This window comes from Alligator mississippiensis, chromosome 16 (genome assembly GCF_030867095.1).
Source record: "Alligator mississippiensis isolate rAllMis1 chromosome 16, rAllMis1, whole genome shotgun sequence".
Classification (NCBI taxonomy): domain Eukaryota; kingdom Metazoa; phylum Chordata; order Crocodylia; family Alligatoridae; genus Alligator; species Alligator mississippiensis.
The window spans coordinates 1,651,811-1,679,776 of NC_081839.1; the positions used below are offsets into that span (position 1 = coordinate 1,651,811).

Genomic DNA, 27,966 nt, shown 5'->3' on the forward strand with positions numbered 1-27,966 from the left:
TGACGTTTCCCAGCAACCTCTGCGCGCCCGGCCTGATTGGCTGGTGGGGGGGGGGGGGAGGAAGCCTCGCGCGGGAGCTCTCGCGAGATCGCGGGCTGAGGGGAAGACTGCGCGTCCCATGAGCCCCCGCGCGCCGCCCCCCGCCCGGGCCCTGTGGTGGCGGCGGCGCTGACATGGCGGCGGTGGCGGCGGGCGGCTCGGGCGGGGCGGGCGCCGCGGCCCCTCAGCAGCCCCAGGCGCCGCCGCAGCCGCCGGCGGCGGGTGGGGGGGCGGGCGCGGGCTCGGGGGAAGCGGGCGGCGGTGGCGGTGGCGGCGGCGGCGGCGCCGGCGCGGGACCCGGGCCCGGGGCGGGCGGCGGCGGCGGCGAGTCGTGGTACCTGGCGCTGCTGGGCCTGGCCGAGCACTTCCGCACGTCCAGCCCGCCCAAGGTGCGCCTGTGCGTGCACTGCCTGCAGGCCGTGCTGCTCCGCAAGCCGCCGGCCCGCATGGAGGCCCGCACGCACCTGCAGCTCGGCTCCGTGCTCTACCACCACACCCGCAACGGCGACCAGGCCCGCGGACACCTCGAGAAAGCGGTGAGTGGGGCCGCGACACCCCCACCCCCGCATCGCGGGCCCCGCCGTGACGCGTGAGGGAGCAGACACCCCCCCCCCCCCAGCCGGATTTCGGCTCCAGCTGCTCCCACGGCGGCTTAGGGCGTCTACACAACAGTACAAAGTTGTTGTAACACGTCAAGGAGAGACCTAGCCGTCATCTTCCTGTTGGGTTCGTCCCTCGGTGCAGAAATAATCCTAAAATGTCACGAGCGTCCGTCTTCGCGGGTGGTTTTTACCGTGCAGGGCCCAACGCGGCGCTGGGAGGAGGGGGCGGGAGAGCTCCCTTTCCCCGGGCGCCCCTTGGGGTCGCTGGGAGGGAGCTGCCCGAGAGCAGGTTTAGGTTAGGCGTCAGGGAAACCTTTGTGGTGTGCAATGGGCTTCCAAGGGTGGTGGTGCTCCCCCCGGCCCTGGGTGGGGATGGACTCGACCTACTGAGGTCCCTTCCGTGGAGGAGCGAGGGGCGCGACGGCTGCGTCGGCGCTGAGTGCTGGAGGCTGCGAGGGGGAGAGGAGCAGGGGAAAGAAAGCCCTGCTGGGACCCAGGCAGACACGGTTATGTTCCTTAGACACGATATCTTTTAATCAGAGCAACTCAGTCGTTGGGAAAATTGTTCTTTATGCCCGAAACGCCCTTCATATGCCCGACAGCTTGCAGAGAACAATTTTTCCAGCTAATAAAAGATACCGTGTTTACCCAGCGAGCCGTGTCTGCCCGCGTCTTTAGACCCGCACGGCTACAGCCGGCAGCCCTTGCTCAGACCCAGGTCGCTCTCGCTTCCAGCGTCTCGCGTGGGTCGCACAGGCAAGATGGACCTGGTGCAACCCAGTAAATGGGAATTCCCATGTTCAGGCAGCTGCGTCCCCTTCCCCGCCAGCCATGACAGCCTGTGGGGGTGTGGGAAGTCATGGGGGTTCATTCCCCCGGCGTAGACGCCCCTGTGTTTAGGGCCCATAGAAGGTAGAGGCTGAAGAAATCTGACAGCGAGGGAGCACACGTAGGCCCCGGGGCAGTTCAGTTCAGTGAGCCCCTTGGTGTTGCCAGCTGCCAACTAACCTGTCGTCTTCTTTTGCAGTGGTTGATATCACAACAAGTATCCTTTTCCAGCTGCCTGGTCAATAGCTAACACTCAGGGCCTTCATCAGGATTTTAATGCAGAAAGCTTTTGCCAGGAAAACAGGCGGTGCTGGTTCTGATGGGACTGGGGCCCCGGCTACACTGTCAAATTAAAGCTGGGTACAAACCAGCACCTCTTCAAGCACTAGCTTTGTAGCTGGTTGGCTCTTTTTATAGCTGGAGAGTCATTTTTATCATGTGGTGATTACTTTAGATGTGTGGCTTGCCTGGATTTATTGCATGATTTACCAGTTAATTGTGTAATATATGTAACGTGTAGCAGGGGCCTGGTAGATCTTGCAGGGAGCTTTGCCTAGTTCCTTATGTGTGGTCTGCTCCCTCAGCCTTCTTGTAATTTATGTTGGCGTTCGGAGCAGGCCGTGGCAGGGTGATGTTTTGTGGTCGCAAAGTCTGATAATGACTTAACTCTGAGGCTGCTAGATTCCACAGTTTGAGGATGTCAAATTTGAAGCAGCGAGCCTCCTGTCTGAACTGTATTGTCAAGAGGTAAGCATGTTAAGGCAGGTTCTAAACCATGTTTGTTGACTGTAAGTGGATTAACTCCAGAGCCAAATAGTTGTTTGCAGTAGCGCCATACCTCCTTTTATACTGGAATATATGTGTAAACCTCAGTAACAATATCTAGAGAACACTGAGCATGGTCACATTTTAAGCACGCTGAACTTCACATGTAATAATATGGGATAAAATTCCCAAAGTGCTTCATTCTGTTAGGCCGTGCTAGTCCTAAGAGTTAGTAAGGCCGTTCTGTGACAAAGTAAGTTTATTTCCTCCTTATTCCATTAGCAGCAGTGGGGACAAGGGCAGGCCAGCTGTTTTGGTGTTTCTTGGGAAGCTTATGTTGTATGCCTTTATTATTCTGTGTAAAACTTCCTGAATGGCATGGAGTTTGTTCTGCGCCAAAGCAATTTGCACCATGTAGTATGTGTGTTTCTGCATACATAAAGTATAATGAATGCAGTGAATAACTTCTAGAGGGCTGAAGAATGTGTTCACTCATGTTGAATACTTGTTTTCGGTGTTCTTTCATTGTTTTAAGGGTCTTGGCACATTTAATCCCCCCACACACTTAATCCCCAACCAATGGGGACTCCTTGCCTTTGTTACTGAAAGTTTTTTAAACAGTTTGTTTTTAGCGTTAACCATAACTCAATATTTCTGTTTCAGAATTCAGTCGATGCAGCAAAGCCTCTGTTACGTAAAGCCATCCAGATTTCACAGCAGACCCCTTATTGGCACTGTAGACTACTTTTTCAGCTTGCGGTAAGTATTGTACAAGGCTTACAGAGCTTCATGAAGGGCCATGAAGATGTTCAGAGGGATAATGTGGCTGTAAAATTTCTAGTTTGTTTTTTTTCCAAAAAATATGGGGATGTGTTAAGTGGTGCAAGGAAGGGCTCAAATGTGCTGTGGTTCTGTGGCTGGAATCAATGCAGTAGTGCTGTGAAACTGATATGTTTTGTTAGGGATTATTTGACAACATTCTTGGGATTGGGAGGTGTGCTTCATGTTTTGCTGTCCTTGCTTCTTCTGTCCCATCTCTTCAGTGCATGCTACTTAGCATTTCATTTTGATATGCTATAAGGTGCATCTTGTCTTCACTATCCAAAGAATTAATGGACAAGGCAAGGAGTGAGAGGCAGGTTAGAGTGCGTTTGTCAACGGTATCTTTCTGGCATGTGCCTTTTCTCTGCAGTCTGCCAGAAACAGTCAGACAAGGATTATTGAGGGAATTAGTTTTTCTTTTGAGGTACTTTCCTTCAAAGTAAGCTTGACAAACTTATCTTTTTGATGGATGGTTTACACTCATTTCTATTCCTTTTCCAACTCAGCCTGCAAAAGCTTAACTAAATGGGGCAAATTTCCTGAACTGAAGTTGTTATACTCCTTTGTATTTTTGAGAGCTGTAGTTTTTCTACTAATTAAGGGAAAGTGCTTACTTTAAATGAGCAATGCCTGTGTACTTACAAAAACTAACTGCCTCGCAGAGCCTCTGCATAATATTCTTCCTAGAAGCCCAAAAATGGTGTATATTTTAGGTGGATTGCTTACTTGTGGTTTTTGTTTAACCAAAGAGCCTGCTCCCTTTATGGATTGGTTTTTCAACTAGAATTTGGGGGAAGCTGCAGAAACTAAGGGTGCCTGATGAAAAACACTATACCTCTTCTTTTCCTCCCTGCGGTGCTTGCAGACTTCACTTCCCAGGCCATCCCATGGAACTGCTCCATTCTTTTTTTTTTTTTTTTTTTTTTTTTTTAAACTGCATTTTGGTTCAGATTAGATGAGGACCAGCTCTACTTTATTACAACAACCTCTGATTTTAATTTATGTTTGTCATCCATGTGAGAGATTTCCTTTGAAATTTTGAAGAGCTTGAATAATCAGCAAGAAAAGATTCCAGAGGAAGAAGGGTCTTTATGTTCATGAGATATGTAAAGAGGTCTTGTACACAGTCCTGTTGCTTAATCACTCAACATTCAGTTATTGCAACAGGAGTAACTGCATCAAAAATCTGAAAATTATTGGCGGCTTTGTCCATAAAAAGTGCTGTGTGGAAAATGTTAGTGAGTTTTCTCTCTCTCTCCTTCTTTAGCAACTACATACACTCGAGAAAGATTTGGTATCTGCCTGTGACCTGCTGGGAGTGGGAGCAGAGTATGCCCGGGTAGTAGGATCAGAATATACCAGGTACATGTTCCCTTCACTTCATGCCCAGAAAAATATTTTTTGCTTGTTCAAGCTTATACAGAGGTTCAGGTGATATGTAAATCCTGCGCTGTCAGACCAGTACTTCATGGGAATTCTTTGTTCTGACTGGATTCCATCTGAAGCAGGTGTTTGCTTTCTCTTGCAACCAGCAATGTGTGCAAAGGCTTTTGGAGGATATTTCTCAATGTCCTCTTGTTTGACACACTGATTCCCTAAAGTCTCCCTACAGACTGTGGTTCCCCTGTACATGGGAGCCTTCTGCAGCCTCAACTAAAGAGACAGAGAGATTAATCCTTGGACAGTGATCAGACTGCTCTTTAAATCTGCTCCGCTTTAGTTGTGCCAGGGTTCTTGTTGCTGCTTTGAAGGGGGCCTCTGAGGAAGAAAGCACCACATATTTCTGCCTGCAGTCTTGTTCAAGTTACATCCATGAAAGTTTGATGGCCTTTCTTCCTCCTGTGCAGTTCTGTAATTATCTTGTATATTTGCCTCTCCTGTCAGAGGGCCTTGGATGTTGTGCAGCGTTGTTGAGATGCTGCCACTGCTGGGGTGGAGGACAACATCCATCCAGTGCATGCAGTGTGGCACAGCAGCAAGGAAGGGGGAACTGACCATGGCCCCTGCACTCCAGCAGATGAGTCACAGTGTGGCATAACAGACTTCTTGGTGAGGTCTCATTTGAAAGGACCTTTAGGTGGCCTGCCTGATACTCGGCATACATTTGAAGTGGGGAGAGCTGAGTTGATTCTGTCAGAATTTTGACCTGTTTGCCAATAATTTCAGTATTATGAGTGGGAGACTTAGGCCTCCTTGCCTGTTTCTTCCAGCATGTGTTTCTTGCTGTAGCTCTTTTTAGCAGTCCACTACCCTGAATTTTTGCTCTTGCATATACAGTGTTGTTCCTTCTTAGAAATGTGACAGGGTTTTTTTGTTCTGTTTTAGGGCACTATTTCTGCTCAGTAAAGGGATGGTAAGTTCATTATGTTAAAGTATAACAAGTTACTGTTATTTACTTAGTACATACAGAGCACAGAACAGTGTAAGGCTATTGGTCTTAAAATTAGATGCTTGGTTTGAAAGTCTTTCATATGCCTACCGCTGTGTTAACCAGGTTCTGCTTCATTCTGATAAGGGAGCATGGGGTTGATGCATACCTCAAGGCAGGTTTTAAGGCTGCAGCATTCTTGGCTAGTTGCATCCCCCTTACTTGCTCCCAGCAGCGTAGCACTTGTTGCTTCACAGAGAAAGGATAAACTTACTTGATTATAGCAAGGTTATTCCAGACTGAGGTAATTGATTAGAATCAGCATTGTAGGCCTCTTTTTTTTTTTTTTAAATTCAGGATGAGAGCTCCAGTACCATAAACTGGCCAATGCTTTAAAGAAATAAAGGGGGGGAGGGGTTTCTTACAGTAATCCCTTTTTCCCCATAGTGAAGTACCTAAATAAACCAGCTTTCAGGTCCTGAGCACTTAGCACTTTCCCTGTGCTTGTTCAGCACAGAATACCTAACTAATACTTCTCTTTCTTTGGTTTAGCTTCTTCTAATGGAGCGAAAGCTGCAGGAAGTGCACCCACTCCTCACTCTTTGTGGGCAAATAGTTGAAAACTGGCAAGGAAACCCTATCCAGAAAGAATCCTTACGTGTGTTCTTCTTGGTGCTCCAGGTGACGCATTACCTGGATGCTGGGCAGGTGTGTGAGAATGGCAGTTCTTAGCAATTACATTTGGGGCATCTGGGAAAGTTTCCTGGATTAAAGCCTGCTAACTTGTAGGCCCCCTCACTGTATCTTGCATTTTGTTGGAAATAATGTTGAAAATGTACAGAAGAATCAAACAGATGAAAAGGCTTAAGGGTTGTTTTGTTTTGTTGGGGTTTTTTTGGCAAGAAACCTAAATTTTTACTTATTGCATGTAGGGAAAATTATGTACCATGAGACTATCTCAGAGGGTCTGGTGCTGTGCATCTTGTCTTCCATTGAGTCATTTACCTCTAGGTGGTTTTTTTTCCCCTGTCATTTTAATAACTAAGTGCCACTTTAGTTGATCCAGATGTAAGTAAATAGGGATATCTTCTGCTCCCCTGTAGGTATGTTGTGAGTTACATGGCTGCTTTGCTGAATAAATACAGCTTTAGTTACACGGAAGAAATAGTTTCAGAATGTCAGCTGTTGGGCCCTACCCCTTGGTTCATGACATTTTAATTTCTATCTAGCATCTAAAATGAAACAAAGTGAGTGGACAATAAAAAGGCACTAACGCTGATGTACTCAGATCCACTCAACACTTAATCTGGTGCATTTATAATACTGCTGCCTTTCTTTCATACATGTTTCCTATGCCCATGGAAACCATAGGTCCTAGTCTGAAATGTTCCAGCTGTATAGCTGTTTTTGCAGACTGGACTTTCCAGAGGACCCATCTCTGCAGGGGATGAGGATAGGTCATTGGAATACAGCTAGGAGGCCTGTTCTTCAGCATGTTGTGATATTGCTGTAATAACTTATGCTTTAAACTCAGCTCTTGCAGGCATGAGTTATGGTTTGGCACATCTGCTGATCTAAATATTCAGATGGTGTTCTCTCAGCTCACAGTTACCTACATCTGATACTAATCATCTTTCTCAGGTAAAAAGCGTGAAGCCGTGTCTGAAGCAGCTCCAGCAGTGCATTCAGACCATATCAACTCTGCATGATGATGAAATTCTACCCAGCAACCCTGCTGATCTCTTTCACTGGCTGCCCAAGGAACACATGTGTGTGCTGGTCTACTTGGTAAGCAGTTTTGTTTTACTTCAGTATCTGTTGCTAGCTGATGAGTGAGATGCTGGATGAATGTGCTGCACCATTCTAAGTGAGGGGGAGATGCTCTATTAAGAGCATGATCCAGTGTGCAAGCAAGCTTGCTTCTCAAATGGTTGTGTAGTTTGTCATTGCTCTATATGGACTGAATGCACAGTGCAGAATGAAAGGAGTTTGTCTGCCTTCCTGCAAGCACATATGTTTTTCTAGTGCTTGGTCCTTCATAAAGTGGAACTGCATTGTTCATTCTGTAAGCACAAATTACTGAGGTCAGGGTGCGGGGGTTCATATGCCTTAAAATAGTCAATAGTTTGTAAATGTGATTTGAAAGCAGTGGCTAGGAGAGTTTGCTGTCCCCCTGCCCTGTTCTCTGCTTAAATGCATTGTCCTTTTGCAGTATCCAAGTACAGTGTCCTTTTGTTTCTAGACACCAGAGTAAATCCTAGCTCTAGCTACAAGCAAGTATGAATCTGAAGCACTCAAATTTAGTTCTGCTGATCACAGGTTGCCAGGTGATATGCCACAGTTGGCATTTGAGGACTTTGAATAGCAGTGTCTAGGAGACTTGGAAGAGCAGTCAACACCCTCAGATGACATTATAATGGTAGCATCATAGTTATTATGTAAGTGTTCACATTTAGCAGATCTGCAGTCTAAGCATGAGGTCTGAAATCTTGATGGTTTTTAGAACTTGTGTGTGATTAGCATTAACAAAGTGTAACTTGAAATTAATGGTTCACATGCAATGGAAAATAGCACGTGGTCTGCAGAACCTATGACAGTTTTTTCATTGCCTTCACTGAGGTTAATATTTGAAGAAGCTCCATAAGAAATCCTGAACATGATTATATCAGTACACAAGCTAAAGAAAATCTAGCTCGTATTTCTGGAGTTGTGTTGATTTTTTTTTTCAGGGCTGGCAGTACTTTTTTGCTAAAGTCAACAGATAAGACCATAAGCTATTCTGGTTTTTTTTAAACAAACTAGATTCCAAATTGTTGACGTCAAAACTCGGTTTGAACTGTCTTCAGTTCTGGAGTTTGGCTCTGGACTTTCATACTCTTCCTTTCAGTAAAGGTTTGTGGGGTTTTTTTCCCTGCCTTTCCTGTGCTCTGTGGCAGGTGACTGTGATGCATTCCATGCAAGCAGGATACCTGGAGAAGGCACAGAAATACACGGACAAAGCACTCATGCAGCTGGAAAAGCTAAAAAGTAAGTGTGGAGGTTAAAGCTCCTGGTGATGTGTATGGTTTATCTCAGGCTGACAGCAATGCAGGCACACCAGTCTGCTTGCTGGAACAGACTCCTTAAAGCTCTTGCTGTCTTTGGGATTAGTTCTCTAAAATCATTCAGAGGATTAATAGCACAGATGTAAGAATCCTCCTCTTTTCTGAGTCCAGAAGTGGATTCTTTCCCATACAGTCTTACTAATCTACGTGCTGAATTTGGATAATACAGAAGTGAATTTACCAGGTTCTGACAGTATTTCATCTGTTTAGTGGAAACTTGAATGTCCCGATCAGTTGTCTATCCAAGATTGCACTTACCTGGAACAAGGTCGTGTTTCCCAGGGGTCCAGCAACATAAAGCATGGACTCCCATTCTTCACTGCTCAAGAGAGGTTTTTTAAAAACGTGTTCATCCCTTCTGTTGCAGCTTGAACAGTTGGTGGCCAGCTAGCTGACATGCATGGTTCAGCAAGACGTCAGCATAAAGACCTCTGTGCAGAAATCATTGTGCCAGAGTTTTTCTGACCATCTGGAACCAGAGAAGCTGGTTACTGTAGTACCTGGGTGGGGGTTGTTAAGGTGTTAGAGTGCCCTGTTTAACTTTACTTCCTGAACTATTTTCATTCCTTCTTCAGTGTTGGACTGCAGTCCCATCTTGTCATCTTTCCAAGTTATTTTGCTGGAACATATTATCATGTGTCGGCTTGTCACGGGACACAAAGCCACAGCATTACAAGAGGTAACACTTTACTCTGATCTTTTCCCCATTGCTTTAATATTTTTTGGACATTGATAAAGCTTTGCAATAAGAATTGTTAAAAATATGAAAGTTTCATTTCCTAACAATGCGTTCAAGCTGTAACTGGAATCGTAAGCAGTGTCTGTGTAACCACTAACGTGCAGAACAATGTCTGGAAATCTTCAGTGGGACACTGGCAAGGTTCCTTGGTTCTCAGAATAATTCCCTGTTCCTTGACTCATTTGAAAGCACTTTAGTTATGGAAGTGGGGGCTTTCAAACATGCACATCTTGCTAATTAATGCCCAGAAGTGAACTCTTGGCATTTAATCCCTGATCTTCCTTTCTGACTGTCTCCCTACTCCCTGTCCCTCAGACTCACAGCTGGAAGTTTTCTTTAACACTTCCCTTTCCATCGCTTCCAATTTAGGCATATTTTGTCCAAAGGTGCCTGTACTTTTGCAGATCCTTTCTTTCTGTCCATCCAGTTTTCTTTTCTCCTTGACTGCTGTCACCGTCTATTGTCCTCTGAATAGTTATTCAAAATGCAGTTGCTTTGATTGTCAGTCCCCTCCTTGAATCCTTACAGTGGTTCCTCCTCTCTCTGGCCCCTGATCAGACTTCTTGCTCTTGCTTTCATTCTTCATCTCTACCCTTTTCTATGTATTTTTGTCATAATGCTACTCTTTTTTCCTCCTCTGACATTAGTACCAACATCTGTTTTCCTTTTGTATAATTCTTCCCCTAGTGCCTTCCATCTCCTTCTTGCCACTTTATTTATAGGATGTGGTCTCAGAATTAGTCTCCTGCCATTTCAAATCCCTTTGGTAAATCCCCCTGCTGTTGCAGATAGGAGTTTGATACCTGATAATGGCTAAATAAAAGAGTTTTTGGCAACAGTTCAGACCTTTTTACTACCACCCCCCCCCCCCCCCCCCCAATTTCCCACCTTTTGTCTGTTGCATTGTGTCTTAGATTGTGAGCAATTTGGGACAGGAGCTGTCGCTTCATGTGTATGGACAATGCCCAGCATGTGGTGGAGCTACCAAAAAGGAAACAACTGAAAACCAGCTGGTGCGCGTATGCCTGTATAGAGAGCAGCGTGTATACGGGCCTGTCTGTATTGCTCAGGGTGAAGCAAGTCTGGGCTCTCTTGTGAAGGTGCCAGGCAGGTTAACATAGACTGGAGCTAAGACAGCAATACGCCAAATGGCTCTTAGCATTCAGGCAGGCGGGGCCTGAGTCAGCACAGAAATAATAAAGAAATAATTTTAAATATTTTTCCTCTAACAGATCTCACAAGTTTGTCAACTCTGCCAGCAGTCCCCAAGGCTGTTTTCCAATCATGCTGCTCAGCTACACACGCTACTAGTAAGTATGGACTAGTATTAGTGAACTCTGGCCTTTGCATGCCACCAAAGTGTTACCTTAATTGTTTTAGGTGACTGCTAGGAGTGTAACAAAGCAACTCTCAGCCAGTAGTTTAGACTTCCACTGACCGGTAAAATATCATGTAATAATTTTGTAAAATACTTAGATTACAGTTTACCTATCTTTTATGCTAACCTATGGTAACTTCATAGAATAAGAGTGACACATTTAAACTCTTTCTTAAATATAGCAGATGTGTGTGTGGTAGCACTTAACGTGAGAAACAAACATGCAGAAGAAAAACTGCGCTTTAGGCAGTGCATATTGGAAACAGACTAACAAGCGCTAGATTGATTTTTGTTGTGGGTAGCTTTGGTATTAATAATGCTCGGTGGAATGGTGTCTAAGGAAGAATAAACTTTACAATAATGTAATGGCGCAAAGCTGGTATTGCTGCCCTTTGTCAAGTGCACCAAACAAAATTAAAGGTCTCTTTTGTCCTGGTAGATGTTCAATTACTTTCCTGCTACTGCTCTGTAATTCCAGGAGATTGTTTGTGGACAGCTTTCCCTGTAGGGCTCCAGTTTTGCTAGTTACTAGGAAGCTTAATTCACAAGGTGTTTTCCCTTTTCAGGGACTCTATTGCATTTCTGTTAATTGCATGGACAATGCAGAAGCACAATTCACCACAGCGCTGAGGGTAAGATGCATTTTTAAGACTACTTGCTATAGCACTGCTGAATCTTTAAGAGCAAAGAGGTAGTATAAGAGTGATGTCATAGCCATGATGACCTGAGGAAGAGTGCCTTGCATTTGAAAGCTTGTCTTACTCTATCCCAACTACATGGTTGGTCCAGTACAAGATAGCACCCTAAAAAATCCCTGCTGGTTTGCAAAAGAGGGAGGAGGCAGACTTGCTTTCAGTTACACTGTGGTCTGTCCTCCATTAACTTTTTACAGCAGATCATAGAATTTCCTTTCTCTCTCCTTGGGCTATTCCTCGTGAGATGTAGGCAAAGATTTGGGGGGAGAGATGTGTGCAGAACCAGAGTGCTTTATTACTTTAATCAGCCACCTATCCTTACTAGAATGGGTTCTTGTGTACCATTTGAGGCAAGGTCAGTGGAACCAGTGCTCAAAGGGCAGTCAGGGTCCATGCCCATCTATGCTGAGAACATTTTGGTATGGAGAGACTTAAATAAAAAAAATAAACCGCAAAAGTTGGTGAAGTTTGGGATAATTATAAAGAAAGCAAAAAAGGTCTCAAGTCAGGAATATGTGTAACTGCTGTGCTTATGTGTATCTTGCTTTAAAGGTTTGCATCTTTTACAGACTTGTAGAGGGCAACATTTATTGAGTTTGTTAAAAGCCTGCAGATGAATGCAGTGTAGGACATCTAGTTGACTTGTCGTCTGAGCTGAGCTATTCCTTTATTTAGTGACAGCTGTAACATGTTACTTGCAAACTGCCTCGAGTGGCATCAGTTACTCATTTTGGTGTGTTGCTGTTATAAAGAAGTGCAGAGTGAACCAGTTCAGTGTTGTAGGCTGGGATATTTTTATCTCACCATGGTTATGTTGTGCTCTTCTGTTTCAGCTCACCACGCATCAGGAATTGTGGGCATTTATCGTGACAAACCTGGCCAGCGTGTACATCAGGGAAGGCAACAGGCATCAAGAGGTATGTGACTGACTTCTGAGCCTGTGCGAGCCCTGAGCATTTATAAGAAAGCTTTAGTGCAGCACTTTGATTGTTCTTTCTCAGTTGTTTTGCTATAAGAGGGGAAATTTCCTACTTGGTCAGTTTGGTGCCACTTAATATTACTTAGAAGCTGAGGGGTGAGTTGGCTCAGTGTAGATCCCTAAAGCAAATGGGAGTATTCTGGATGCCACAGTGAGGTATGATCTCACTGTCTGAGAACGCCAGCAGGAGCCAAAAATGTCCATATATTAATCCCAAGTCTTTCATCGGTTCCACCTGTGATCGGGAACCAGATATTCCTTCTGTCCATATCAGATTCCATCTGTACCTTAGAGTGATTTCTAGACTGCTTGGACTTGATGAGATGCAATTAAATGTTTGTTCAGGGAACCAATCAATGGTTCTCCCAAAGTAGCTTTTATTCAGGACATAACAGTGTATAGCAGCATTTCTGCCTTCATTTTTTCCATGAGGCACAAGATGTATCTTGGTCTTCGTAGTTACATTTTAGAAACAAATACTTGCAAGTGTTAAGTGTCTAGTAAACGAATTGTAAATGGTCTGTTTCAATAGGCAAAAAACCATGAAGCACACTGAATAAAGAAGTAAATAATTGTGGGGAGTGAAAATGCTAGTCAGTGTCAATAGTTTTGGTTAGTTTTATGGTTTTCCTTAACTAGTAAGTTGGTCACCTTTAGGTTGTAAAGGGGACAACATTGTAGAAGTGAAACCTTTCCAGGGAAGGCTTTGAGGTTCATTATAATATTTGCTAGGTCCAGGAAAAGTAAATTCTTTTTTTAAAAACTTGATTCTGGAGCCAGAATTGACCCCTTGGTGTTGTCGTTATTTTGAGAATTCCATCTTGTGATCTAGCCAGTCGCAGCAAACTTCTGCAGTGTTTACATATCCTTGCACTGTTCTGTTTGACGTGGTGCTCCCATTATGCTGTTTGCTAATGTTTGCTAGAAACATTGATTTGTTTTCCTTTATTTTTTCTGAATTGTAGCTTTACAGCTTACTGGAAAGGATAAATCCAGACCACAACTTTCCTGTGAGGTAAGGATTCTGGATATCTCCTTGATGCTGATGACTTAGGAGGGTGGTGAAGCACTGGAACAAGTTACCTAGAGAGGTGGTGGAGTCTCCATCCGTGGAGGTTTTTAAGGCCCAGTTCAACAAAGCCTTGGCTGGGATGATGTAGCTGGGGCTGATTCTGCTGTGAGCAGGGGGTTGGACTAGATGCGACCCCTTGAGGTCCCTTCACACCCGCATTTTCTCTGATTCTGTGACTTCTGCCTCTTAGAATGTGGAGAAAAAGCATAGTGTACAAAAGCAATCCGCTTATTTCAGGGAGTGGTTTTGAATGCATCTTAAATATGATTCTTTTTCCAATCCTTGACACTGACAAATCTTGGTTTTTGTCATTTGCCTATGACATAATGGAAAATAAATGCCTAGAATGTACCTATATAATGTATCTTAATTGCTGTAAAAAGCCTGGATTTAAACACGTTGCTTTGTCCCCAGCTCTCACTGTCTCCGAGCAGCAGCTTTCTATATCCGAGGGCTTTTCTCCTTCTTTCAAGGAAGGTACAACGAAGCGAAGTGAGTGTTAAGTCAAATAGGGATTTTTTAAATGTAGAAGTTCAAAATTGATACCTTTTTTCAGACCTGACAGAATTCTCCCTTAGATTTAATCTGGCTAGTTTCATAATTAAGGTTTTATCAAATGAGACAGACTTTATAAATCGGCATGTTCCCAATTCTTTTCTGTTTACAGCTGTGAACTTCTGGTAATCACAATTCTAAACTCTTGTAAAGGACTTTTTTGTCAGGAAATAAACACTTTACAGAGGAAATCAAAGTTTTCCCCATTATACAAATGAAAAAACTGAGGCCAATGGTGAAGTGACTTGCCAAAGATCACCCAGCAATCTCATGATAGAGCTGGGAACAGAGCCAAGATGCCCTTGTTCCCTGTTTGCCTTGTGACCTACACACCCTACACACTTGTTTTTTCTGTACTGGTGCCGACTTGTTGCATGCTGCAAAGAATTCACTATTGTTGTGAATGGTTTCTCTCTGTTCTGTTTTGGTAGACGATTTTTGCGAGAGACGCTGAAAATGTCAAACGCAGAAGACTTGAACCGATTAACAGCCTGTTCTCTTGTACTCCTTGGTCACATATTCTATGTGCTGGGAAATCACCGGGTAAGCCTATAAAGTCTGGTGTTCCTACTGGAGTTACTAGTTTCATTTGTCATTTACCAAAATGTCGGCAGATTTGGGAAATTAATTTATATTAAGAGTACCACGTGTAGCATTATCGTACCTGAAGCTGGCAGCACATTGATTTATGAATTTTTCAAATTGTCATTTGCATGTTTAATGATAGGTTGACAAAGCAGTGGCATTTGTTACCCTATTTTAGAAGCCTGTATTTCCATATTGTTTAAAGTCACTTGAAAAGAAGATCTCAGTAAGCCAGGGCACTATAATTAAAGAGGATTGTTTTGAAAGAGGTTCTGAATTCCCATCCTCAGGGGAATTGTTTTGTGTTAAAATCCTAATGCAGTGGCAGAGTGGTACATGAAGTATTTTTTTCTGTTGTGCACAATATAAGCGTTTGGTCACTGTTTTACTGCAGAAACACGCACCATGTTCCAGCCGGAAAGTGGCTGATTCAGTGGTCATTCAAGTTTTAAACTTGGCAAGAACCAAAAATGACTGTTTTTTGTATTTTGGAACAGTCTTTATGAATAGGTCACCAAATTTAGTTACTGGTCTTAATTGGCCCCTCCTTTGGATCTAGTTTTTCTCTCCATTCGTCATCTTTCATTCATCTTTAGGTTTTTCAGGTGCTAAAGAGCAGTACATGTTCACTTTGATTTCCTAGCTACAGGTTCACAATCTGAGTCCATCTCAGTGGCAGTATAATACACTGCTCCCACATAGTGTGTAGGCTACATATTGGTGTGCGCAGTCCTTTCTAAGTAAATCCTCACATCTGGTGCTCAGATTTAGTTTGCTGTCACAAATTAGGAACAGATGAAATGAGTAAACTGAAGTTCTCAACAGGGATATTGTATGTGATGGGCTGTTCCAGTCCAGGCATGGCACCACTTGTCATGTCTGGTTGCATGGGTAAATATTGTGCTTAGTGGTTCATACTTAATGAATGACAACAGCATTAAGAGTGTGCGTAGCTGGCATGCGAGGAGTATTCCAGGCTTGTAGTTAATAGCCCCACTGAAACTCATCACACATATCAAGTTCTAGAACACTTGTGTGTCTTCACAAGAGAAAAAAATGTGGATGAACAGGAGTTTTGATCTTAATATTTGTTCGTCACCAGGAAAGCAATAACATGGTAGTCCCAGCCATGCAGCTTGCGAGCAAGATCCCAGACATGTCCGTGCAGCTGTGGTCTTCTGCTCTGCTGAGAGGTGAGCTGGCAAAGTGCCCATGTTGCATCGGCTGTAAAATGAGCAGCAACTGAATTCTTGGGAATCTTAAAGAAGGACGGTGTTTTGGGGAGGAGACTTCTCAGTCCTAATGCTCTCAACAAGGAGGACAGAGTAAATGTCTTACATGGTCATCAAGTTTTTTCCATGAAAACTAGATATCTGGAAGAAAAGCGGGAAGGATTTTTTTCTTGACCAGAAATGCTTATGTTGGAACTGCATTGGAAATGGGTACTGAGGACAGAGCGTCTCTGCGGAAGGAGCAAATATAATGGTCTGATGTTGGACAGAATCTTGTCCAGAGTCTCAGAGTTGAGCACGTGTCCAACTTGACACTCTTAAAGGAAATTCAGAAAGTTCTGAGAACTGCGTTCTGAGAGAGAGGGTCCCATTTAAAGGGTGTCCTGCAGGCATACAGAATTGCTGGTTACTTCTTAAAGCCTTGGCTGTAGGTGGCACTGTCAGTGTGAGCAATGTGAGAAATATTTTCTAGACTGGCACACAGACTCTGAACTGTTTCTGCTGGCAGCCAGTTGGTCAGCCACATCTTACTTGCTTGGGAATAACACCTCCTTTCAGCCATTGTCAGGGTTTGTCTGTTTTCTAAAGGAGCAAGGTGGGCCTGCAAGTTGATTGATGGTAGGAACAGTTAGGAGCCAGTGCAAATGGTCTGAAAGAGTGGGAGGAAATATTTCTTCAGTACTTCCTTTTTGGCACTTTAGGAAAATACAGCAGCCTTGGTGGCAGGAGTGATGGTCATTAAACTAGAGACGGTTACTTTCAGAGTCAGATGAGAGTATGAGGTAAAGAGGGGAAAGGAAACTAGCAGGAGGAGAGAGAAAACATAGTCCACTGGCAGAATAGAAGCTATTCCTAGGTAATAGAGGTTGCCAAAGGCAGTTCCCAGAGCCCCTTGATCTTTGTCTAGTCCCAGGTTTTTGAATTCTGAGAACTTCCCTGCATGCTTTGCAGTTCTCAAATCATGGGCAGTCAGTCGTGCTGCTGCTGCTGTCTCTGGAGCGCTGTGTAAGAAGATTGTGGAGAACACCGTGGATAGCGTAGGAGAGCAATAAGCTAACCCAATGTGGTTGATCTGGTCCTTGGCTGAAAGGCAGGGGCTAGCCCTCTGCTTAAAAATTCTTCCTGTATGTAGCTGGCGTGTGCACAGATCCCTTTTTCCCAAGCAGTTTCTATGCTTTGTCCTGTCCTGCGTTCCTGATACTGCAAGCATTTGGTTAAGTTTCACTGAGCCGTTTCTGCCACTGTGAATGAGCTTTAATAAATGGTGAGGGGGGAGACTGTTGGACCACATCATACATAAATATTGCTTAATTTGACTTACATAGGCCCCAGGATGCTTTGTTCAAATATTGACTAGCTTCTTGGCAGACAATCAGTGTTAATGCTACAATTGATTTCTTCTCACTGGAAAATAAAGCTGTAACTCTACCCTTTCCCAAGAACCCTACCCTGCAGCTCCAATTTAATATAAATTGTCACGTTTATAGTGAGTGCTGTGTTGCACATTAAACACGGCAGGTGAGAGAGGCTGGGCTTGCATTCTCCTGTCTTCCTGCTGCTTTGGTTACAGATTTCTTCCGGGCAGCTGAAATACTCCTGCATTTGTGTACAAATTGGAGTGTCGGTGTAAGGGGTGTCATTGGCCCTTGAGACGGACTTGCTGTTTATCCACAGACGGGGCACAGCATGTTGGTAGCTTCCCCTTGCCTCGTCCCATCTGTGGACCCAGACTTATTCTCTGTGGTTTGTTTAATGGCCAGGACTGGAAGGGGCTTCCTAGGTAAGGTGATCGGATCACATCAGGCAGCCGCATCCCATCATGCTCATGAATGTGTACAGGGCTTCTTGAAACAGCTTAAATGCTTTGCTTTCTGCCACTGCTATTGGGATGCTGTCACCCGATCTCACCATGCCGCTGGTTGGAAATCTCATTTCCGTCCTAAGCTTCATGGCCAGTTCATTCATTCATTCATTCGCCCTACTCTAATAACTCTGCTCCTCCCTCATGTTGGCCCCCTCACCAATGTATGGAGAGCAGTTGTGTCCCACAATTTTGCTAGGTAACAAAGCCAAGTGTTTTAGACTCCTCCTTTGAGAGAGGTTCTCTATTCTCTGGTCATCCTAGGAGCTCTTCCTTGCACCTGTTTTGGTTTGAATTAATCTTCCTTTCACATGGGTGACCAGACTTGTACCCAGTGTTCACCTGAGGTGTTACCAGTGCCTTGTACAATTGCTTTAATTCCCTGTTCCTACAGGAGAAAACCCCTCATGATATGCCCTCGAGTTTTCATTTGCCTTTTTCTTGGCCACAATATAGCGGTGGCTCGTGATCTGCTAATATGCCCAGGTCCGTGTGCCCTGTTGTTCCCTGCTGAGCCCCTGTTTACAGCAGAAATTCTAGTTTCATTAGTTGCCATGTACATGACCTATACATGTCCAGTTCTTCCTGATTGACATTGTGATCCTCCTCTGCATCGCTGATGCCTCGCAACTTTGTGTCAACAGATATTTCATCAAAATGCTATTAATTTCTGTGCCAAGGTCACGGAGTAGACTTGGTTCCAAGGCTGATCCCTCTAACTTTCCTCCAGCCTGAGAGAGCCCCCTTCAGCTTATGTCTTTGCTGTTGCCAGTTCCTTGCGCTGTTTCTGTCTCTCGTTCCCATCTTCTCTGGTTTAATTTCCTACTTGGCACTGGATCAGGTGCTTTCACGAAGTCTGGATAGATGAGATGTGCTGCATTTTCCTTGCCTAGAAAATCCACTATCGTATCAAAGAAAGACAGTTCCAAATGATCTGTGCTCAGTAAGTCTGGATTCCATTTTGTCCCATTTTCCATTTATTTCTAGGTCCTTAGTTGCATTTTTTCCCCCTCCAAGATGTGTTCTCAGGCACTGCAGTTACTTCAGTGTGGAGGCTCGTCTGCTAGCACGTGAATGCTGACCCTGATAGTTTATCTCAAACAGGCAGCAGAAGTCAGCTGCTTGGCGGTAACGTTTTTCTGTCACTAGTGACCCGGATTAAGTTTTTCCCCCTGTGCGTGGTTACAGATCTTTCATGAAGTGCGTCTTTCAAGGAAAGAGCAGCCACCTTGAAACAGGTTAAAGCTCTTTGCTAATGGCTTGTACGGAGAGACCCTTCCTGGGTTAGCGTGCTAGAATGTGAGAAATTGCACAGAAGTGAGGTGAATGTGATGGGAATGTACAGTTCTCCCAGGTTCTTTATCTTGGCACACTCATCCTTGGTAATTTTTCAGGCAGATTTAATTAAGGTGCTTGGCAAGCTTTATAGCTAGTAAAGTATCTTTACTGCGGGAGGCTGCTGCTGCCACCTCAGGTCTCTGAGAGATTATTTAGGACTTTCTTTTCTCACTTAAGCAGAGATTTGTACATTGTTGCGCAGCCCACACCTTTTCCTCCTCCCTCTACCCATCTCACACTGGTCTCTTCCTCTCTAAGTGTTCATAGCGTTAGCAGGGTTTAGGGGGAGTATCTTCTTCACACTCATACACCTCCCTATATGTCTGCCCCCACGATTCTCTTTGGAAAAACCTATTTTCTCTTGCCTGTACAGCTTCAGTGAGCTTCAGCTTTGTTTCAGTTATGGAACACGGTTGAGAGAGAGAAAAGTACCAGAGCTGTCATATGCTGAACTAGTATGGCTTGCTGTCATGTCTGTTGGATACCAGCAGCAGCAGTACAGGCACCTGTGCTGAGTAAGTACCAATATCCATTTTGATTGGTATGTACGTAGGACTGGAGGAATCTTCTGCATCAGGTGAAGTACTCGATGTTGAAGCAGATCTTCATTTTAAACCAAAAAGAGGGCAGCACAGAGCATAGCATGGGATGCGTTTGCTGTTTGCAGGTAGAAGGGAGATCTGGCAAGTTAGGCAAAGTGAGCTCTGATATTAGGGAAAGCAGAATGTGGAGTGGGCAATGCCAGGGGCAGGATGTGTGTGTGGCCATGACTGGTCCATTCAGAAGTGCCAAAAAGAGACTAGTGACAGATGTGAGGAAAGACCAGCAACTGGCAGGGGCTGGGCGCCTTGGCCCCTGGGTGCAAATAACCGTCCTCTGGTTTGGGGGCAGGGAGCTGCTGTGCTGCACCACACAGTGCTTGTCACTGCTTGAAGTCAAACCCACGTGGTGTTTGTTTGAATGTCTGAACTGAGACTGGCTGAAGGCCTTTGAACGATCAGGCCTTCAGGGCAAGGCGGCGGTGCCAGGTTTTAGCCTGTTGCAAATTCAAACAGCACAGTTCTGGAGCCCCACAAAATTAGGATCTATACTGAAAACTCACAGCTTGCGAAACCAGCTCTGCTGCCAGAACCACGTTGTGGCTTGCAGATATAATAGAGACCTGCAGCGCCGCCCTCTCGCCGCAAGATGGTGCTGTAAACCCGCTAGACTAGACCCTCTTTCCGAAACACTGAGGGATGCTTTCTGGTCTGCTGAGAAGTTTGCCCTGCGGCTCCTTGCGAAGCTATCGATCTATTGTCTGCACAGGCTGAAAGTAAAAAAAGAGAATCAGCTCTGAGGTGCATGCAGCTGAAGACCTTGGGGAAGGGGAGAGAGCAGACAGGTCTGCACAACAGGACCAGTTTTCTTTTTCTGTTTTTTCTTCCTATTGTGCAGAGTCCGTAGCGCAGAAGTCGGTGTGATGTGGCTGCTGTAATAATCCGACTGCACATGTTTTTAAACACACTTGGTTCTAAACAGTCTCAAATCTGTCCGCTCTGGGATGCATGGGCATGTTTTCCCTGGGAAGGCACTGGAAAGGAGTAGAGGGGAGGGTAGAGGCTGGCAACAGATGTAACATTAAGGAACACATGTAGGCCTTGGTCCAGTTCTGTCTAACGCCAGCCTTTCCATTAAGCAACTGAAGTAAAAGCACTTGCATTACATCTTATTGCCGTAGACGTTATCACCAAATACATCAGAGTGAGTCGCTAACCAGGAGAGGGGGAGGGGGTTTTGTTACTGGCAGTCATTGACTTTGAGCTGGCCCTTGTATCCAGCTGCTCTTCTCAAGGACCCATAGCACCAGTATTAGGACTGCTATTTAGAGACGCGCTCTTTACAGGGAGCAGTCCCTTCATGCGGGTCTTTGGGTTGAGTGTTCCTCGGAGATGCGAGTTGGGAAGCTGATGGTAGAAACAGGATTGCACATGGGGCTGCATGTGTGACCAGGAGGGCGTAGAAATGCAGGTCTCGAACAATGGGCTGTCTGGGTCAGTCGGCCATGTAAACTTGCTTGCCACAATAAGTGACCAAACCCATTAGGGAGGGTGGTATTTTCAGCTCTCAACTTTGTGTCAATTTGAAACCAGTGCATGGACTGTCGATAACATGGGAACATATTGTGCTCCCTCTCTTCCAGATCTGAACAAAGCCTGTGGAAACGCCATAGATGCTCACGAGGCAGCGCAGATGCATCAGAACTTTTCACAGCAGCTTCTTCAGGACCATATTGAGGCTTGCAGTCTTCCAGAGCACAACCTAATCACGGTAGGCAGCCTTCCTCCTCCAGTCGGGTATCCTGTGTTAGAGCAGCATACAGTCTGGCTCCAATAGCTGGCTGATTTTTGTTTGGGTTACAGTTACTTTCAACAGCAAGACGATGATTGAGTTCTGCCTCTGCTCTGTCGCTGAGGGGAGGGTATCCTGACTGCCTGGTACAAAACTGTCCTTTTCAGCTGCACTGCTAGAAATACTGTTGTTTCTGCTGCTCTTAGATTTGAATGGTCTGAACATAGGGTTTTTGGAGCCACAGTAGGTTTTAGTTTTGCCTCTGTACATACATTGCTATGAGCTGTACCCTTTTCACTTCTTCACATGTTGCTATCTTTCCACGGTCAGGTGCACTTCTAAGAACTAAATGCAGATTAGACAGTACAAAAGGTCTTAAGTGGGAGCCAAAGAATGGAAGCCCTTACATGACAACCTAATTTTGAGTGTTTTATCACTCTCAAAATGTTCTGACACTTTGAATTATCTTGGAGAGAGGCAAAGTCTTTCAAAAATCTTACAGCTAATTCATCCCTGGACCTTATTGTGTTTCTTTTTTTTTCTTCTTTTTGAAGGGGGGAGGGGAGGAAAACCCGATGGTCGGAAGAAACGTTTTCATTGCTTTGTGTGCAGTCAGTCCCTTCAGAGATTTCCCAGGGGTGGGAATGTTTGAGATGCAAACTCTTGTTTATAAAGATGCCCGCAGCAATTGTGCGATTCCCAGGTGCATGTGTATATAAATACGAGTCCAATCTTAGATGGCCCAGATTTCAGCGAGAGCGCTGTATCAGTGTTCCAGCTTTTGATGTCTTTTACCTCCATTGCTGGATTACTCATAATCCAGTCTAGTTGAATGCATAGATTGGAAAAAGCTAAAATACAAAATTAAATTTGTGCATCTCAGGAGATCTTGTAAAAAGCAGAATTGAGGAAGAGATTAAGGTGAGCAAGAGGTGGAGGCCTTTCTTTGAGTTTTTAATCTTGGTCATAACAGATGTTTGAAATTAAATTGGATCCAGGAAAGAAGGGCAGCAATCTGTGAGAGAGACATCATTCTAGTAAGGGGGGAGCTCTTGAACTAAGAAAACAAACCAGGCCTTGACCTACCTGATGCACAGCTCCTCTTGAACAGCTCATTTTTGTTACCTCAACACAAAAAATGTTGCATGGCCAGCTCCTCATTTGTGATTTGCCCCCGTTCTGGTTGAATATAGGATTTTCATGTTGTGTGTTGTCTTTCAGTGGACAGATGGACCCCCTCCTGTACAGTTCCAGGCTCAGAATGGACCCACCACCAGCCTGGCCAGTCTCCTGTGAGAGAAAAGCTACCAGGACATTGTATAACAGCAAACAAACAAAGCCAAAAAAGGAGAAAAGTTCATGCGGAAAAGTTTTCTGCAGAGAAAAGACAGCAAATTTCCATAGTGCGGGCCTCTGTAGAGAGAGGATGGCTTAAACCCAGCGTGCATTTCATACTTGCAAAGTGAAAAGGGCATTTTAAGCTGCTTTTACCTAGTGTGGGAATATACAGCTAGCCGTGTGTACATACATCCTGGTTTTAATCTGTTCTCTTTTTATTCACAATTAAGGTTTAGACAGAGGGACGCTTTTCTTATCGGTGGATCTTGTTTTAACAAAAATATATATTTTCACAAAAGATGAAGAGAGCTTGCTCAGATTATAAAGCTGATCACCTGCGAAACGTTTAACCCTAGCTGAAATGTGCTGCTTTTTGAATGTGCTTTCTACGCCCCCTCTACTCCCAGGAGCAGGTGGAGTGAATTGTGACTAACCATAGGGTACAGCAAGCTTCAGACCTCAGTTCCTGCATCAAGTATTTGAGTGCTGGAAATGCAGTCCCATGATGAAGGTGATTAGATGAATTTGTTGACTCTTGCATGTTGATTTAGGGGTAGTCCTTCATGACTGCAGGGGACCCTCACCCAACCCTGTGCTGAGGGGTTTGGCTTGCACTGCCTTCTGGGGAGCGGGAGAATCCATTTTACCTCCTGGATGCACGGGCCTCTTTGAGTCACCTGTGTGTGGGGTACCACCTCACCCTCCCAGCTTTTCTGGCAGTTTCCCACAAGGTAGGGCAGGACCATGACCCCACCTAAGTCCACTACCTTTGGGTGATGTGCACTGATGGAAGACTAGGGAGGGAAAAATTCCTTGGTTTCTGCTTGTCCCTCACAGGAGCTGCCCAAGTGGGAGAGGAAAGCACCTTCTGTCCTCCCCACTTCATCCCAAGGGTCAAGCAGAATCGGTCTCTCTCTCATTCTGCTGAAGAGAGAAGCAAAATATAGTGCATATCTTGGAATAAATGCAGCCCCCAAATCCAAATACGCATATCTGCCTGGAGGAGAAGCTTAGAGCTGGCTAAAGCATTGGGGAAGCTTTGAATTTCCAAACCGTTTTCCATGTTAGGTAGCTTCTGGTTTTGCCTCCTTTTAGAAGCCCATTATTGCAAAGATGTTCTTTGCTTCTCCAGATGTGCAATGCAGCTGTCTGTCTGGGGGAGAGGGGCCCCAAATTGTGGCGTCTTTCATTCTGCAGAGCTTGAGAATGGTCAGGGTTGTAGATGGGAGACAGATCTGCCTGGGGGTTGGTATGCACCATGGTGGAACGCTCACCAGCTCACAGGGCTCAAGAAATGTTTTTTCCTGTTGGCAGCTCTGCAAATGTCATTGAAGAAATGTCTGTCTGTCTTAGTGGAGATAACAGGGGTCTGCTAGCCAGATGGGCACTGTGGGGTCTGTTAGGTGGGCTTTTAGGTGATGTTAATACTTTAGGGGCAGGGCTTTGTCCCTGAAATCTTAACGCTGTTTCATCTCGTAGGAATGTTTGAGCAGTCTGTCTCGGGGGTGGTTCCCTTCAAAGACTCTAGCAGAACGTTATGCTGCTGCTTTGCTTTTTATAAGCAATATAACTACTGAATGATGTGGAAAGGACAAAGGTCCTGCCCAGGTAATAGGCTGAGGTGTGTGTTCCCTCTGCTGGCTCAGCAGCAGCTGTGTAGAAACCCTGGTCTTGGAGCTGGAGTGAAGTGACCCCAAGCAGGTTTCAGGCTCCATTTAGATCTACTTTAGGGAGCTCTGCTTTCTCCAAACTTGGTAAAGGAGAGACTTTAATTTCAGGCTTGCAAGAAAAAAGAAAAAGAAAAAGCTTTGTGCAGCTTGCATCTCTTCACTTCTTTTCAGATCTTGAAAGATAATAGTGTTTCTGGGAGTTGTGTGCTGGTGGTGCATTTTAGGTATTTTATGCAGATTGGAGCACTATGCTCCTACTAGATCATTGCAGGTAGAAATCGCTCTGTGACAGTTGTGACCACGCTCATTTATCTGTCACCTGGTCTGGGTGGCTGATGCTGGTGTGCCCTTAGTACACGCGGAGGCTTGTGTCAGCTGATTGTGGGGCACTCGACTGCGTGCCTTTGAACAACAGCACTGCCACTTAGCACCGTGCAGCACGCCCACAACAGGTGCCAGCGGGACAGGGCTGCACATAAGACTGCCTTGGCAGCAGCATTACAAGCTAGTGGTGCAGTCTCAGAGGGTCTGTCCAGACCTAGGCAAGTGCTGGCCTCTGCTAGGATTGCCACAATCTCGTCAGATTGACATGGACATTAGTAGAGCTGGCGAGAGAGCAAACGGTCATTTTGTATAGATCCCATAGCTGTCATGGCCAGTTGCCATCTGGATTTTGACCAGGGAGACTCAGAAGCGACCCTGCTCCTGAAGATGCCCACAGTCCTATCTAGGGGTGGTGAACTCTAAGGTTGTCCTAACTCTTGGGCAGGAAGCAGCATCTCTTTTTACACACCTCCACCCAACTTTTCAAAGTGCTTGGTGCACACCCCCAGGTAGATTCCTCACCTCACCAGATATTCAAAATAATTCAAATCCCATTGTTACATTAGACAGAATAGCCATAGTCTCTGTGGTGGTCACCGTTCAGAATCGGAGCTGCTTGGTGCTGGTGTTTTTTAGAAGCATGGTGCTAGCTGCAAGTGCTAGTCACTGGAGTATCCTGTGTTTAATGAGTCTTGTTTTAGATGATCAGTGCTTAGGGTTGGATGGAATATATTACAAAGTGGGATGGGAGGATGCGCACAGCCTTTGCTGCAGGTAGGGAATGCTTGTGTTTTGGTCAGAAACTGTCCAAATCAGTGGGTTTTTTATAAAGGTCTTCAGAGAGAGGCCTGTACAGACATTTCTCCTTCCCTCCTACACTTCTGCCATCCATGCTCAGCCCTTACTTTGCCCATCATGTGTTCATGCAACCAAAAGAAAATCATTTAAAATTTTTAGGCAAACTATGCACACCTGTGTTTCCCCCCCACGACAACTTACTAGAGGATTATGATTTGTCAGTGGTTCAAGGGAAAAGGTCTCCACACAAGCCAGGCATATTCAGTAGAGGCCAAGAGGATCATGTTTAGAGCAGCAATCTCAAGGTCTTGCTATGTAAAGTTGAGCAGGGTTCATGCATTATTCCCTTGTAGTGGCTGCTTTCTAGTTTCTTGCTGGCAGTACCCTAGTGCAGATGGGTTGCTTTGCAGATCAAATCCCTCTGTGCTCTTTCCCCATGAGGGAAGAGGTGCTTTGGGAAAGACTGCAAATTTGTGCTGGCCTGTTACTGGTGTGCAGGTGCTTCCCAGTCCTTAACAGGAACCACTGACTAGAAATTGTAGCCAAACTTCTCGTAAGGTCGTGGACAACTGGGGGTGTGGCTGACTAAACTGCTGCCTCTACAAAGGAGGATGGAGCATCATTTGCACTCTCTTTGGGACAGCGGTGCCCTTGGTCATGTCTGCTGACCGCTGAAGAGTCACCAATTATACCTCTGTCTTGCAAAATCACCCCCCGTGCTCTTCCCTGCACCAAATTTCACAGCTTGTGTACGTTTGAACTAACCTGGTACTTTTCTGTCTCTGGATCCCAGTGTACATTTGTTGCAATGTACAGTGCTTTTTGACTATACTTGTATATTAAATTATTGAATAGTTGTTTGCTTTTCAGGACTTTTTTATGTAGCACAGATTTGAAATGAGGATCTTGTAAGTGAAGTTCTTCCTAATTTTAACGTGCATACAGTGTCTTCAGTCATCTGTATGTGAAGTTGAACAGAAAACTTCAAGTTTACAAATAATGTTTTCCTAAATGCTCAGTGTCCAGCTTAATTTGAATAACGCTTCATATTTCCAATTTCACGCTGTCCTTTAATTCTCTATATGATACACAAAATCTTTTTGAGTTTCTTAAAATATATTCTTCTAAAAATGATTTGGAAAACTGTACAGTTTGCCTTTAGCATTTTTAAGCGAATAGTAAAACTTTAAACAGAAGCATTTACTCATGTAGATAGTGTAAAAACTTAAATATGTATAGAGAATGCGATCTGAAGAACAGTGTGTGCCTGTTATACTTCATTTCCTGCAGTATGAACTTCAGAGAGGTTTGTATCCATGGGAAAGGCCATTTCAGTTGGCTTACAATTTATTTTTTTTTTTGCAGGGGGAGGGTGTATGGGGGAGAGACGTGAACTCTAGCCCCCATGAGCAAAAAAAATTTATGTTGGAAAAGTCAAATTAGAGCCTTGAATTATGTATGTATGAACACATAGCATTTGGCACAATGCTAGATTGTTTCACTGTTTGGATTTCAATCAGTTTTTCAAGTTACCCAAACAGGGGATAGTTGATCGTTTTTATGATATAAATTCTAATTAATGTTGCATTTTACTTAAATGTACAGGTTGCTGACAAAACTCCCTAACGTGTTTGATGAATATGTATTAGCATTAGTAACGCGTTGCAGTGCGGTTGTGCAGCTCTTGAGTGGAGAGGGAAAGCAAATCCATGTTTTGGTCTGTACAGAAATCTTTAATGAAATCAGCACGTGAAATAACTCTCGTCTGTGCTCTTCTACTGTCTGTTTTAACAAGTGTGTGTTTGCTGCAATGAAACTTTAATGGTCTGTCAGGTCTGTACAATGTGTTATTATTACATGTTTGTAGTTCTTAAGTAGCAGGACATGTACCCTCTGCCAGCGCTTTTATCCCAAACTGTAAATACTGCAACTCATGTAATGAGACTTAACCTTAGGCATTAGCTCGTTGTGTTTGGTTCTTCTCATTTTCTATGTTAGAAGAATTTTTAAATAAAGTTCAATTTTGCCTTTTAATAACTTGTAAAATAATTCCTTAGTAGAGCAGGTGATTGCGACTACATGGGGCCTCTCCCAGCGTCTCAGCACATCCCTTAGATCTACTGTGGAAAGTCGGCCCAGGTGCGGCTGGCTTTGGGACAGGGCTGCGGCGTTGAGGGCTGCCCACAGGTGATGTAGCGGCGCTATTGAGGGGAGCACGGGCAAGTGTTGTATTGCCCCTCATCCTGCTGCTGTGCTGGGAGCGCTGGGCAGGGAGCAAGAACTGAGGTGTCCATACTGCAGATACTCAAGCTAGTTAACACCAGTGCTCATGCTACAGCACTGGGACGGTTGCTGGAAACTGGGCGCCATGCTTTCTATTGTGGGTGCACCTCTAGAGATCCTGTTGATGCCTGTGGTAACACAAGCCCTTTCAACATGGAACGCTTCTCTGGACCAGACAGAAGTGTTTTGAGGCATTGCAGTTGATAGCGGTACGGTATCTCCTTCATCTTCCCCCACCCCAAAGCAGTAAGAGTAGAGGG

General features: G+C 44.8%; 1 protein-coding gene across 1 annotated transcript; it reads left to right on the forward strand.

Annotated features, from left to right (window-relative positions):
• The first annotated feature begins 158 nt into the window (after positions 1-158).
• On the forward strand, positions 159-27,460 carry MAU2 (MAU2 sister chromatid cohesion factor). Its single transcript, XM_014601665.2, has 19 exons — positions 159-575; positions 1,669-1,686; positions 2,151-2,216; positions 2,898-2,993; positions 4,324-4,418; positions 5,382-5,409; positions 5,977-6,132; positions 7,066-7,212; positions 8,361-8,451; positions 9,104-9,207; positions 10,500-10,577; positions 11,212-11,277; positions 12,174-12,257; positions 13,285-13,334; positions 13,806-13,883; positions 14,378-14,489; positions 15,634-15,724; positions 21,145-21,272; positions 22,515-27,460. Exons 1-19 carry the CDS (start codon positions 174-176, stop codon positions 22,587-22,589), a joined length of 1,965 nt encoding a protein of 654 aa, XP_014457151.2. The 5' UTR covers positions 159-173; the 3' UTR covers positions 22,590-27,460.
• The last annotated feature ends 506 nt before the right edge of the window (positions 27,461-27,966 follow it).